We start from the raw sequence: 14,921 nt of genomic DNA on the forward strand, positions 1-14,921 counted from the left end.
CGTGTGCAATGCTTTATTTGTAGCGTTGAATTTCTATACAAATGAGATACATGGCTCATTCCGAAAAATATCATTGCATTTATAAAATGTACGAGTGGTTTCATCGCTACATGGTGCTTACAAACACTTTATATGATTTAACGTTAGGCAGGTGTTAGCAGAGGTCGTGCCCTCGAGAACCCAGCACGTGGGTCTGCCCGTGCTCCCTTCCTTTTCATAACGGGCAATGTGTAAATGTGTGCCCGTAGAGCAAGACCTCCGCCCTGGGGCGTGATACACGACGTAATAGTCTCCAGTGAAGATATCACTGCTTTTGAGACGTTCCCACGCGGTTCTCGAATTGACGTCGCTTATTGTGATGTCAGCGGCTTGGCCAATGGCGTGCTGGGAGTAAAAAAAAATGACATTGTCAATATTCTAAAAGAATAAAACAATAACGTACCTGTTATAGCCTAGAATGTGTAACAAGGGGTGTACGTTTATACCTGGCCTGTGGCACCTTGCTCGAATTAAAAAAAATCTTTTTGGATCATTTTTTTTTCTTTTTTCCTACAGTTTCTTTTATCCTTCCTTATAATCCCTCTTAAAATTCAATCACAATGGGAATTTGGACAACTGAAACAATTATTTGAGAGGCTGAAAAACATAAACAGAACGGGAAACCTACTTGGAGCATTTACCACTCATTTCATAATAATGTTTTCATCGCCTTTCTCAGAATGCTTAAGTCAGCTTTGTTAGACAACTCTTACTTACATACTTATCTTTTCCTTCGCGTAGCCCGCTATGTACAAAGACATAGGCCCCCATGTAATTCGCAATCTCCTGTAGTTTGTTCTTCAGTGCTTCACTGTGCAATACGTTTTTTCCGTAAAGGACTGTACCAGGACCTGTGAACACAAACTTACTTTTTTTAACTAAAATATATTAACAATCTCACTCTGGGTTTTGGATTGCAACTTCAGTATCACACCGGAGAGCGAATTACCAATTCAAAAAAAGGCATCAATTGGATAACTCACCTCTTTCCACTATACAATGATATTTTCCTGATTCGAGCTTCCGATAAAGTTGCAATACCATGACCTTGCATCAGTCTAATATTTCAACCAATACATCCCGAAGACTTTTCAGAAAATCACTCAGTTGCTTTACATAATGCCAAGAGGTTTAAACGGAAGACAAGCGCAAACACGTTTATTCCGTTTTCTTTAACCAAAATTTAAAAAATAATTTTAAAAAAAACTTATCTTTAAAGTTCTTATTTAAAATAGATTAGTAGATTTGAATAAATAGATCAATTCTGAGAAGCCTTGCCTTCACAATCTTTTGGCCTCTGATAAGAGACAAAGCTGCCCATGTGACTGTGACCTGTGTCCTTGACATCAGAATATAGCCAGCATGCCGTCCAAATTGCATGGTAGGTCATGGCGCGGCATCTGGCGTCCTTTTCGCATTCCATCCTGCACTTGCGCTCATTCCCATTCAAAAAAAGATCATATGAATCGCCATTCAAAAATAACCCAGGAAGTTTTGTCATCCGACAATCCGCTGGAAAATTAATTGTAAAAGTGTAAATAATTGGGTATGTAATGCATTGTAGGATATATCATGGAAGTACATGGTATGTAATCGAAACGCCTGGAGGCCTATTGTCCGGTGGGCGTACAGGGGCGGGACAAAAGCCACCGTTGATAGGCATACGCGACGGGGGGAAGGGGGGTACCGCTTCAAATGAAAGGGTAGTCCGCGAAGATATCAGAACACACGTCCTGTAATCATCAAGGAGATGTCTGTAAGATCACCCAACGTTTTCATGCAAAGATTCCAGAAACTAATTTTCAATTCGAAACCCCCATCATCAAATGTTTAGTATAATTCAAAAGCCGAAAGCAATGGATACTAAAGAGATTTTTCATTCTTTTAAATATGCTCATTTTTGTAATATTCATTTTAATGTAATATTCATTTTAACATCTCAGTTACTTCGTACCCATATGCCAGACAACGCACTTACGTCTAAACACAGCGATGGTTCCAACCCCAAGACTCAGTAGAATTGTCAGCGCTACAGTCATGGTGGCGTTCGGTTCTGCAGAGTCCCTTTGCTGTTGCAAACTTAAGACCCTGGTTGGTCGAACGCTTGGGGTTTTATATTCATTGTCGATTGACGGCCAAGTGAGACACTAGCTAATAAGTACAAACTAAGCAATTCCAGACTTACATTACGACAATTTCACAGATAAACCAGATTAAAATAGAAGATGGTTTGAAAAACATAGGATATTGCATTGCGCAAAATGGACATTGTCACTGTTATTCTGCTGTTAATACGTAATTTATATCTGACTCTAATCCATTTTTGCAAGTAATAGCACACGTATATCTACCATAAGTGTATATATTATATAATTTTGGATATTGCGGGACGTTAACAGTAAGTGCAATGTCTTTTGCCTAGTTAACAAACAAGACTAAATAAAACCATTTATACAAAAATACGTTGCAGGGGTATTAAAAAAACGAAAATAAAAATAAAAAACAAACGACACATGCAATGTAAGTACGGGATGAGTGCTGAATGGTCATATATCCTTTTCTATATTTTGCTTCCCACACCCCTAAACATATGTACGTAATATGTACCTTAGTTTACTGCTACTTCTAAACTGACGAATATCCCTTCACAAGACAGAAACAACCCACCCGTTTATGTTCGACTTTTTTAATCAATTTGTCAAATTTCGTTTTAAAGTACACCTGAATGTATTCTTGTCAGTTTGATGAATCCTTCGTCAGCTAACCATTTCCTCGGAGAGATTATTTTAAAGGACACCTGTTGGCGTCGGTCTCACGAACCCGTCCTATTTCACTAAATCTCCCCAATACTAATATGTAAACATGGACCTTCGAAATAGTTTACCTTATATTACACCATGACAGCTACGGTGAAAACAAAGAGACGGACAGCCTCCTGCGTACACCATGGTTGGAACACAGCAAAGTTGATAACGCAAGAATACGAGAGTTGGGCGAAGTCCCGCGACCACGAGTTTTCAAAACACACGTGTCTGCGCACCAGCTACCTGAGCAAATGCGAGAGAAGCACTCAAAGATGATACACGTGTTGAGAAATCCTAAGGATATCGCCGTCTCTTTCTACCATTTCTACCGTATGAATGTTAATCTTGGTCGTTTTCTAGGCACGTGGTCTGAGTTCTACGAGATGTTTATGGCGGGAAAAGTTTCCCGTGGATCATGGTTTGACCACGTGCTTCAGTTTTGGCGGGAATTTAAAGAAAGACGTTTTGTTTCCACTACGAGGTCATTGTTAAGGACCATGCTGGGGCAGTTCGGAAGATTGCCAAATTTCTTGGGAAAGCTCTAAGCGAGAATGTTGTCGATATGAAAATGTCCCTTTTTGAATCACTCTTTGTGATGTCTACCTTACGGTTGATATACTTTATCTTTATCTGGAATTTGTACACAGCTGAACGAGTGCGTTGTAATGATGAAGCCAGCAGTTTACACTGAATTAGCTCCATGTAGGGCAACGTTAACAACTGCCAGAGAGAGAGAGAGAGAGAGAGAGAGAGAGAGAGAGAGAGAGATATCCTCGCACGTCTTAGCAGCAAATATGCCACCCCGCTAAAAAATATAATAAAATAGATAAATAAAGAATTGTAAATTGATAAAAAAATGCCCTTTGCTTTACAATTTAAAATGTCGTTTCTCTCAATGCCCAGTTTGACTTTCAAAATGAATTAATTAATATTTTGCTATAATCTATATAAGAATAACAAAAAAAAAAAAAGGAAATTCAAAAGAGTCAATTAGTAATTTTATTAATTTTGAACTTGGGTTTTCAGCGTTAGAAATACACTATTGCTACACATACTGGTAGTGAAGAGTTTAGTCAGCTGTGGAATAACTCATTATGGTGGATTTGATAAACATCCTTCACTACATGAACTCTGCGTTAATAACGCTTTAACAAACGTCAGTGAGACAGGAAATGTGTCCTAGGAATGAAGCCCGAGCTCCCATATGATAAGCATGTCACCTGTACAAAGTAATGGATCCGAACGGACTACGGTTCCTAGCAACATTTTATAACAAATTTTGGTAATATATGTAAAAGTTGTTTTATTAGAGCAAGAATTGTTTTCCTGATTAAAAAAGAGCCTTTTTTTCTGGGTCACTCCCTTTTTGTCATGGGTTGTAATTCTAACATCTTTTGCATGTACTAAACATGATTTTTAATCTGCCAAGGCTTGGTTTTATTTGTCTTTTATGAAAACATAAAAATATAGCACAAGTAGGTCTCACTTTAAAAAGGTCCACTTTTTCCGCCCCCCCCCCTTTGGATTTGCTGGCTACGGGCCTGCTTCAAAGTTTGGCAGTGCATGTAAAACAAAAAATGTACTCCAAAATACAAGACTAAAACACTAGAACCTCCGTATTTTGTATTACCGAGGACCTCAGGGTCGTTGTAGTCAGGTTAATCTTCTTCTTGTCAATTCTTAAGAAAATCAAGCTAAGCAAAATAGTATCACTCACGAGTAAAGGGGCTCTTAAGTCGCCCACTGTTAATTTTCTGAACACATATCAAAATGGAATTTAACCCGTAATAATGAAGCCGCTCCTAGTATTTATGTTTTCGGTAGAATATTTGTTATCCTCCACTTTTTGCCGAAAGCAAATAGATCAAAGATGTGAGTTTTGTTGAAAAAAAAAAGACCGGTAAGATACAGGGTGTGCAAAAGGGATGTATTTATTTATTTATTTTGTATGATTCCGATGAACATTTGGTCGATTTTGAAATTGTGCTGATAATCTTGCTTGAAACGGCTGAAGTGAGCTTAAAATGTTCTGTTTTACAAAAGGAATTAAGATCATGTCAAGAAGATCGAATAATTTGACATCACTGCTTTCCATGTATATTAAAGTCAATTGCGAGCAGCGCACACAATATTTATATTATACAAGAAATGACAGACTGAAAGGACAAAATGGTCAAATGCAGACACAAGAAGAGAACATTGTCCGTAATGGAACGAATTACTTTTTTTTTCTTTTCTACTGCACAATTTGAACTAAAGTTAGCTACAGAATAAAACGTATCGTTAATTTAAATGCTGTGTACATTTTGCTTGCTCCCAGTGAATGATAGCACAATTAAACATTAAGTGCATGCTACTGTTTCATTTTTGCAGTCAACTGGGTGGGAACGAAAAATAATATAATTATCTAAATGAATTTGTTTTCTAGGATTGACTATTACCAGGTCTACAACAATTAGCGATACCATGAACTAAGAACATGAGTCGCTTCCTAAACACATAGGACCTCAGTGTATATATGTAAGGATTAGCACATGCATTAATAAATGCAAATGAGCATGCAATTAGATTGGCAATATAATCGTCTTTACTCAGATTGGGCAACCGTGATTTCAATACCATAGAAATGACTACAAAGGGCAAAATACTTATTAGAAATATGGCTAGTAAAATGACACTAGACAAAATAACGTGGCAGTCTTTCTGTATGACTTTTACGTAGTGCATGTCCGAACCTGAGCGAACCTCCGTAGCGTCGGCCGATTCTTGAGTTATTATATCTATGGCGTCTGCGGCGTTATCGCTTTCTCTTGTCCATCGAATTTGAACATTAGCGCGATTATCAGTTTGGAGGAATTGCGAAACATCCATTTGCTGCGAGGTGGAAACAGGCGGCTCTACTGGTAAATCACCGTCGCCTCCATCTGGATTGTCGTGCACCGTTATTGTGGAATGTGCGGTTCCGGTAGATCCAGGTAGACTATGAGCACGGCGATTACCTTGATCCCGTCGTGAGTTTTGCTCTAAGGGAGTAAAGGTCGGTGAAAGTGATTCTTCTGTGTGTTCGCTATCTACATGTACCGCTAAAAACATATCGACATTTGCGGATATTGTTTGTATATTATGGCCCGCGTAGTAGGGTTTTATCAACTTGCGTTGCCTTATAATTTTCCTAACCACTGACAAGTAAGATGAAGTTATCACTACGATGCAGGTTAGCATTATTGTGAAAGTAAATGTGAATAAAAACCCATGCGATTGTCCTTGAACCTTATGGCATTGGATAAGAATAAAATATGTATCGTCAGACACGGAAATTAATACAAAAAATATGATGCCAAGAATCCATTGCACAGTCAAACACATTTTGAAAATATGCTTGTGAACGATCAGACTAGGTTTGTGGAATTTTGCTGCCCGAAGGACACTGATACTTGCCAAAATGACAACGTTCATAAATGGCCCCGTTGCTACAACACGTCTTAAGAAACATTTAATAAAAACTGTCGATTCACTCCATGGCCAAATAATCATGACGAATACCGGACACACAAAAATGGACACGAACAGGTCGACCAGTGCTAAATTAATGTGGAATGAATTCCACCATGTTCTAAGAGCCGGTGTTCTTCTTGTGATAATAAGAACGCAAATGTTACCGAACACTCCAAAGATTGCCAAGGCGGTGGTCAACAAAGTCACCGTGATGTTGGCCCATTTGACGTCGTCGTAAAACCCTGGCTGATCCCACAGTTTACCCATGCCTTCTGTTGTATTATCATCAATGGACGAGTTTGTCGGCACCATTGCGCAGTGATGTTTGCTCTGTACAAGTGTATGTGCCTTTAGAAGTTGGACGTCAATCTAGCCCGTGTAGTCTTCTCCTTGAAGAATCTCTCCTAGGGGCGTTTCCTACGTGTCGGTATTTCAGAATGACGAATAATAAAGATTACAACTCAACGTTACACCTTGCGACGACGTTATATATATCGACAATTTAAAGTAATGCATATACCAGTACTTGTATATTGAATGTATGTAACGAGATCTTTAAACAGTATCGTCCAAGATGTGAGTCATTCATTAACACGTAGTGCATGGATACTATAGATAGAAAGTAAGTGTGAATGTGCGGGGGTTAAGGTGCAAATAATTCTTTTCCTTCCGGGGTGGGGGGGGGGGGGGGGTGGGGGGGGGGGGCTGGGTACTCTTTGTGTTACAGTCTTCCAAAATCCAGTGATATACTTGGAATATACATTTATCGTTTATCATCATGTTCATTATTATTATTATTATTATTATTATTATTATTATTATTATTTATTATTATTTTTTTTATTATGTTATTGAAAACATAAATAACTGATATTCAATTGGAGGAATTTATTTGAAAAAGAAGTGGTTTTTGTAAATAATTTGGGGTTCGGGGCCTGCTCAAGGGTCCCGACAAGATTTTGGTTTTGGAGGGTTAACGGTGCCCTATGGTACGGTCTAGAACCATGATTCAACTAGTCAAAATTCGAATTTCAAGAGGGGAATATTGGTGTGATATATTTTTCAGAAACCGAAGGGGGGGGGGGGGGGTGGGCAGGACCTCCCTAACCCCCCACCCCCTAAATCCGTCACTGGGCACATGTGGAAATACGCCAATAATATCTGCCACTGTGGTAGAGGGTAGTACCCTACTGCATTTAGTTTCTCAAATCCTGTATCCCTTTTCTCCCCCCAGATCATCACTCTCACATCGCTCATTTCCCCGCACAGTTAGTACCCCCCCCCCCCCCAATCGCTATTCTCCCACATTTTAGATTATGTACCCTAGCTTGGTTAAAATGCAACATACATTAAGTGATTATCAATCTTGAATCCTTAATTTAAATACAACATTTTCTATCAAAAGCACGTCCTCCTGGGACAGTAAGTCAGGATTTTTTGAAAACCAAAAATTATTTCAAGAGATTGTGATTCTACATAAAACCAGTCTAGTTATCTATTTATCTATTATTATTATTATTATTATTATTATTATTATTATTATTATTAGTAGTAGTAGTAGTAGTAGTAGTAGTAGTTGTAGTAGCAGTAGTTGTAGTAGTGGTAGTATTAGTACGTGTAAGTGCAGAGTGACAACATCTGATACATTATACATATGTATAGTAAACATTTGAGTTTTTGTTTCAGCTTTTGAGGTCCAGTTCAGTTGTACCTTGATTTAAATGCTGTCTACCTGAGACTGTGTGTAAGTTTGGAGATTTTGGTGCAATATTGCACTTTTCAAGAAGTATTGACATATTAGACAAGGTTGTTGTAATGAAATCCATATCTTAGCTTATGTAAGAAAAATAGTTGCTTATTGTTGATAAGACACAAATAATTTTTTGTGTTTTTTTTTTGTGTTTTTAAAATTAATGATTAAACAATTTTGCCAAGCAAGAGGACAGTCTATTATGATATAATTGGGATTCCAATGAATTATACTCGAAAACAATTCAGAAAAGCAATTAAAAATAGGTGTGTCTTTTTATTTTTTTTTTAAATTTTTATAAATTTTTAAAATTTATATAAATGATAAAGTATCATTTTACTACCTTATACCAGGGGCGCAGATTCATATTTCTCTAGATATTCACAGGCAAGTCTCCAGTTAAGCGATGGAACTTTTCTACACTTCACGTCGGAGAGAAGTGGACAGATTAAAAACTGCGACACTGCTAGAGGTTATATTTTAGTGAAATTAAGAACCTTAATAGAGTGACCCGATAAGTGCATTAAGATCTTATTTTACAACGTGAATGTAAATCAATTAATGAGATTTGAAAGACACAAGAAGTGATTTCTATTCAGCCGTCAAGCCAATTAGTCACAACAACCTTACAGTAGATCTTAACTGTGACACGTCAACATTTGTCGATGAGAAGTCTTTTTCATCTCTTAGACTGCATTCCCATAGATTTAGATCGATCCATCTAGATCGACCTAACTCCCTGGGGGTTCACGCTAAATTGATGTCAGCCGAGCGCGCACGGTAGTTAATTACCCCCTTACAGTTTTTAGTAGGCGGGACAGACACTCAAGCCGGCTAAGCTGACAGAAATCTAGCGTGACTCCCCACAGGGATAGATCGACCTAAAGTCTGTGGGAATGGGGTCTAATTGCCCGCATATCAGCTTGTTTTATAATATAACGAATATAATGCAAGAATAGAGCAGTATAATACAGCTGAATGATTCAGAATATTCACTTTGATACTAGTGCAATATTATTACGAATGCACAACGTAAAGCAAAGCATATTTCATTTTATTACAACCCCATGTATCCTTTAAATGTAATTATAATTAAATTAACCTTATCACAACACACAGAAGCATATTTTGTTACATTTTATTTTCACCCCTAGTAGTTTAAGTTCAGTTTAGTCACCATCATCAGGGAGTAAATGACTAGGGACCCTGACAATCACAGAAATATTGGAGGTAATACCCACATATTTTATAAGCTCTTGATAAAAAGAAAAACAATAATTTAAATTGATACATACAGAGCTAATGAAATTGTTCTCTCTAGCTATTATTATGTAGCCTCAACAAACAATGGTGATCTTTTGCTGATGTATCCTGCTGTTTATGACACCTCATAAAATAAAAATAAAGATGTAAACGACTGTTGATCCTCAAACGTATATCTGCACGAAGAAATCACAAGATTTGAGATTCACTCTGATGTTGTTGAGAAGCATTATAAATTATAGACACCATTAACCAATATACCTTCCCAGATGTTACTTGCTTATTCATAAAGATGACAGCCAGCATCATATGTCTGAGTTTGATTTAAACTAGTACTGTGTTGCAAACTGAATATTTTAGCGTCACCAAATTTACTATAACACGGTAGTGTTATACAATTTGTCTCTGCCTTTAAATCACATTTTCAATCACGGAAGAGAAACCAAAATTAGAAACAAAAATCTCGGTAGAGTAATTTATTTAAGTAATTGAAGATACACCCCTTTCAGATGACAGAAAATGGAAACCCGGTGCCGACTCTAAAATTGTATAAATACTTTGGCCTCATTATAGTCATTTCGCTCTTTTGATCTCTTCCACCAAAAACAGTCACTACACCTGGGGAAATTTCAGTTGAGGCCATTCCCAGGTCCGAGCGTTATGTAACCTTCCTACCCGGAGAACATGTCCGTGTTCAGGGCTACTATGAAATGTAATATAGTCCCTGTATTTAGTTTTCTCATACTTCATATTAATCACGTATGTTACCTTTAGTTCCTTTATTATTCCTATAAATTACACACATTTAGTAATAGTTATTGGGCATGCAGGACTTGGAACGATTCCCTATAAAATGAGGGCTTCTCAGTTAGTGAGAGAGAGAGAGACCCCGGGAGATCGTCGTGACTGTCCCTGCCTGCGTGCCAGATTGTAGCCCGTCAACAAATAAAGATCTTCATGAGATACCATTGATGTCTTCGGTGTTTTCAAGTTTGCTACTCGCTCAGAATTAAGTAACCAACTGGGTTACATTACGCCTGGGTTAGAAGATAGATGGATGATGGGGGAGGTGGGGGGGGGGGGTTATTTCAATGCGTTGAATACTATATTTGTTTATGTCTTTTCAGAATACAGATAACTTGAAGCAAAAATGGCAACGGCGGCATAGTGCCCAAGGAAAAGCTATCAAAAAGTGAAGTCCTAACGCAGAACTTTTTGACAGATACTGGCGGCAACTTGTGGAAAATTAAAGTGATGCTGTAGTATTAGTTATTCGTTAAAGATAGTGTTTCAAATAATGGAAAATGAAATGAAAGCCTCCTTTTTCCATGGATTGTGATACTTTATGAAAGCGCTGCTGTTAAAAAAAATCAAGTTTATTAATCCAATTTAAATATCGACGAGGGGGCGTCAAACATTTTTACTCGAAAATAGAGTTACTTAATAGGCATCGTCAACAAGGCAAATTTTCACTTGCCAGTCCAGTTAAAGATCTTAAAGCTGTAAAATAAGACCCAATACACAATCTACACAGTGTGTTTATTTAAAAGTTTACCCCCACAAAAAAGATAAAACCAGCAACAGGGCTAGATGATAGTGCGTGATAGCCTCTTCGGTTTCTTTGATTAGCACTGATAGGGTTGAAAAAGTACAAGTGTTGACTCGATTTCGTCTACAAATATGCTCCAAAGAGTTAAAACTTCAACAGAAATTAGCAATATTTAGTTGGTTAAGAAGACTTCCTATCACCTGGATAATATAAAGGATCCTCCTTGCTAACTATATATATATATATATATATATATATATATATATATATATATATATATATATATCCCAATATTATTCACAGCTCTGGATTTCCATCTAAAATAAAATCTTCCCTTTGTGTCATAGCATATGCATGCTCACACCTTAATTTCTATCTCTTGCAATGTTACTAAGATCTTTCTCGCTCTGCACGATCAGTCCATTATTCATTACCTGTAGCAATTTATTGACGCCAGTTTGTAGTGTGTGTGTGTGTGAGAGAGAGAGAGAGAGAGAGAGAGAGAGAGACAGCGAGAATGAGTGTGTGAAAGTTTGCGTGTGTGTGTGTGTGTGTGTGTGAGTATGTGTGTGTGTCGAGAGAGAGAGAGAGAGAGAGAGATTGTGTGTGTGTTTGTGTGGGTGGTGTGTGTGTTTGTGTGGGTGGTGGGTGTGTTTGTCTCACCATGGGTTTTACAGTATACCTGAGACTATCCAATGAATTTTCAACATGATTTTGCACCTCGCAATGGACATAACACTTGTCTTTTAGGTAACTGTAAATACCAGGGTGCTTTAATTTTGTCCAGCTGCAGTCACATATGGAAGACGCAGTTGTTAAAGATGAAATGATAACACAATATTTTACAACGACATCATCGATCAGGCCAAAAAGACAGCAAAAACTAGGCTTGTATTTTCATAATTTCAAGTTCAAACACATGTATTTTTATTAATCTTGGTGCAGTTTTTTCCCGGGCCAACTATGTCTTTTGCGTGGTAACAGCCTCTGATGTCTCCATTTCCATACTGCCACTCAAGAAGCTCGCGTTTGGTGTAAACTTTTGACGTTTTTGGCTCTTCGTGCAGCTTTTCACATAAACCGCACCAATTCATGTAGCGAGTTTCCAATGGCCTGGTTGATGTGTGGGTGTTTTTCCACTCTAAATACGGAAGATACAGGGAATCGTTCTTATCTAATAAAAGAAGATAATCCGCCAGCTCTTTAGGTGACGAGAATTTTGAGGTGTCAATATGCATTTCTGGTCTTATGCCAAACCGTGAGTAATTGGCACCGCTTCTCGTTACTAGTACAACATCCAAGTGCCATGGTCTGAAAAATTTCTCGGTCAGGTAGTCCACTGCAAAACTGTTTTCAAAGGCCAGATAGAATTTGTAGGTAGCGTTCACGTAACTCCAGCAAGATGGACACGGTCTTCCACAATCGCCTAGAATATCGACATCAATATACTTCATCAGCTCTGCAACGTACTCCTCTCTCCTACTCCAAGTGACGCAATCACTCACAACCCATGCGGCAAGCTTAGTTTTCGATTTAACACTAGCAGAGTAGTTTCGTTTCAAAGGAATATCGCGTCTTACAATCATCCCATAAGGCGACCATATATCTGAATCCATTCTGAAAGTAAACGTCCAGTTAAACGAATTAAGAAGCATCTCTTTATTCGAATGGCTGAATATATTTGTTTGACAAGGTGGCTCTCTGGAGAAAAATACCCAAACCTGGTGGCTAGGTTTCACATTTGGAATTTCACATTTCGGCTCCACTCCCTGACATTCACTGCGAAGCGCTTGATCGGCAATGTTAAATATAATAGCATCAGCGTTTTTTGACTGGCTTCGATCCGTAGTCAAAGAGCAAGCATTTACATGACACCACCGAAAAGGATTTCCCTTAGCTGGATCGTAGAAATAATATTTGTTGTTCCAAAACAGAATGGACTTTTCCTTAACTGGAAAGGCTTCGTTATGAGTAAGAGAACCGGTCTGCTTTCTTTGCCCACTGATGGACAAATTATCTTTCCTTTGCACGGACGTACCATAGTATCCAATGAGGAATCTGACAACGGCCCAGCAAAATATAAAGAGAGAGATGTTGAAAAACATACTCTTCACTCTCCTATGGCTTGCCATTTTAATCCGACGGATTCCTTTTGCCAGCATTCTAATCTCATTTGAAATGAAAATGAGTTGTTTTATTTGTAGCATTTTACATTATCATATATCATAAAACACCTGTGTAGTTCGCATGCAAGGTGGTTAAAACATTCCTTTAACAGCCGTTTTTATGTACAGACACAGATGTGTCTGTACATATAGCCGTCACCTGCTGCTAAAATACAGATCAAGTTTGAAAATAAGCTTTATCGGTTTAGTTTTGATGAAGTTACACCTTTTTTGTATATAGGTGCTTTTTCCTCAGATTTAATTCTTAGCTATGTTAACAGTCTCATTATTGAACTAACTGAACATGTAAAAGTGTTCTTTTGATATTTTCTGCATCTCAACAATATTGTTAGTTGATTTTTTAAAAAGGATGGCAATCCTGTTCTTGTGTATTTTGTAATAAAATACAGGTTTTTGCAAAAAAATTAATTTTTCACATATTGGCATTTTCAAGGTGTGACTTTGAACCTCCATGGGCTTGAAGACTTTTGCTAGTCAAGTTTTCTGAATATCCATGATACTTTTATTTTAATGTTAAATATTGATGGTCATTTTGTTGTTTAGCCCCCAATGGGACCCTCTGCACTAAATTGCGCCATAACTGGGTTTTATTGCGTTTTAAACTTTTTCCTCGTTAACGTTATCGCAATGGGTATATTTTAACAGCGCCCTTATCTATACTCCCCTAGCAAAAGGTGTCACCTCTATCGCAATATGTGTATTGCTACAAGGATAGATATATAAGTTATATTTTATGGGTGCATGTGCTGCACTCAACGTAAAACAAAATGTGTAACCAGCCAATTGCACGGTCAATTTTTGTGTAGATTAAGAATTACATATTGATACCTTACATTACTTAATTATTGCATAGTGAAGTGTTATTTTGTCTTTGATATGCATTGTTCCCAAAAACATGTGGCGTATTAGCTACAATAAACTCAAGTGTCCATCTAATTTGTTAAAAGAAGTCTGTGAGGGCTTCGTACATGTGCCAAGATGATCTGATTTTTTGTTTGTTTGGACAATTGACGTGTTTATATTGTCTGGTCTCATTTGTCATACTGCTAATGGAGGGTAAAGTGCATAAGAGAGTACCGGTACCTCCAAAGCTACCGGGGTATGTAAAGGAGGTGCATGTCTGTTGTGCACCCCCACCCCCAGCCACGCACCTACTTGACTCACTGTTGTAATTAACTTCATTTTAAATATAAGTCCATGATTATATTAATAAAAACGAAAATATGCTAAGTATTTTCAGATTGATAAATGAAAATTATCAAACACAAGCCGAAAACTTTCGTACCGTTAGCTTGCGGCCAATTTGGACGTAGGACTTCACCAGACTGATGTGAGCAGCAATGAATAGGGACGGTGCGCGTGTGTGTTTGGGGGGGGGGGCGATCTACTTGACATTTATAAGAAGGTCCTGGCCGCTATACCACCTGTAGGTCAGTGAGTGTCAAAATCTGCTCACATCAGTCTGATGAAGGCCTACGTCCAGGTTGGTCGTAAGCTAACGGTACGAACGTTTTTTTTTTTTTTTACTTAATTGGGTTCAATAATTTTCATTTATGATCCAACTACCAAGCTAATGAACATTTTGGCTCATTTCCACAGTGGTCTGCTTTTTTCAAACACCGTCTGACTTTGACATTGACTCTTGGTTCTTGCATTAGGAAGCAAGAGCACTCAAAGCTAACTATGAAATACCTTCCAACAGAAACGTTAGAATCATGTTTGGACTTTGAACAACTTTGTACAACGTTAAGAACATAAAAAAAAAAAAAAAAAACAGGTGCAGCGTGCTCTAAATGCGGCACTCTCTACCAGAGCAACCAATTAAGAAATATTAT

General features: G+C 37.8%; 1 protein-coding gene across 1 annotated transcript; it reads right to left on the reverse strand.

Moving 5' to 3' along the window:
* Positions 1 to 2,200, reverse strand: LOC106179407 (uncharacterized). Its single transcript, XM_013563026.2, has 4 exons — positions 2,018 to 2,200; positions 1,318 to 1,551; positions 757 to 890; positions 1 to 384 (listed from the first exon to the last, which is right to left on the reverse strand). Exons 1-4 carry the CDS (start codon positions 2,076 to 2,078, stop codon positions 118 to 120), a joined length of 696 nt encoding a protein of 231 aa, XP_013418480.2. The 5' UTR covers positions 2,079 to 2,200; the 3' UTR covers positions 1 to 117.
* Positions 2,201 to 14,921: the final 12,721 nt, after the last annotated feature.

Source organism: Lingula anatina, chromosome 5 (genome assembly GCF_051362555.1).
Source record: "Lingula anatina isolate TDL-2025a chromosome 5, LinAna3.0, whole genome shotgun sequence".
Lineage (NCBI taxonomy): Eukaryota > Metazoa > Brachiopoda > Lingulata > Lingulida > Lingulidae > Lingula > Lingula anatina.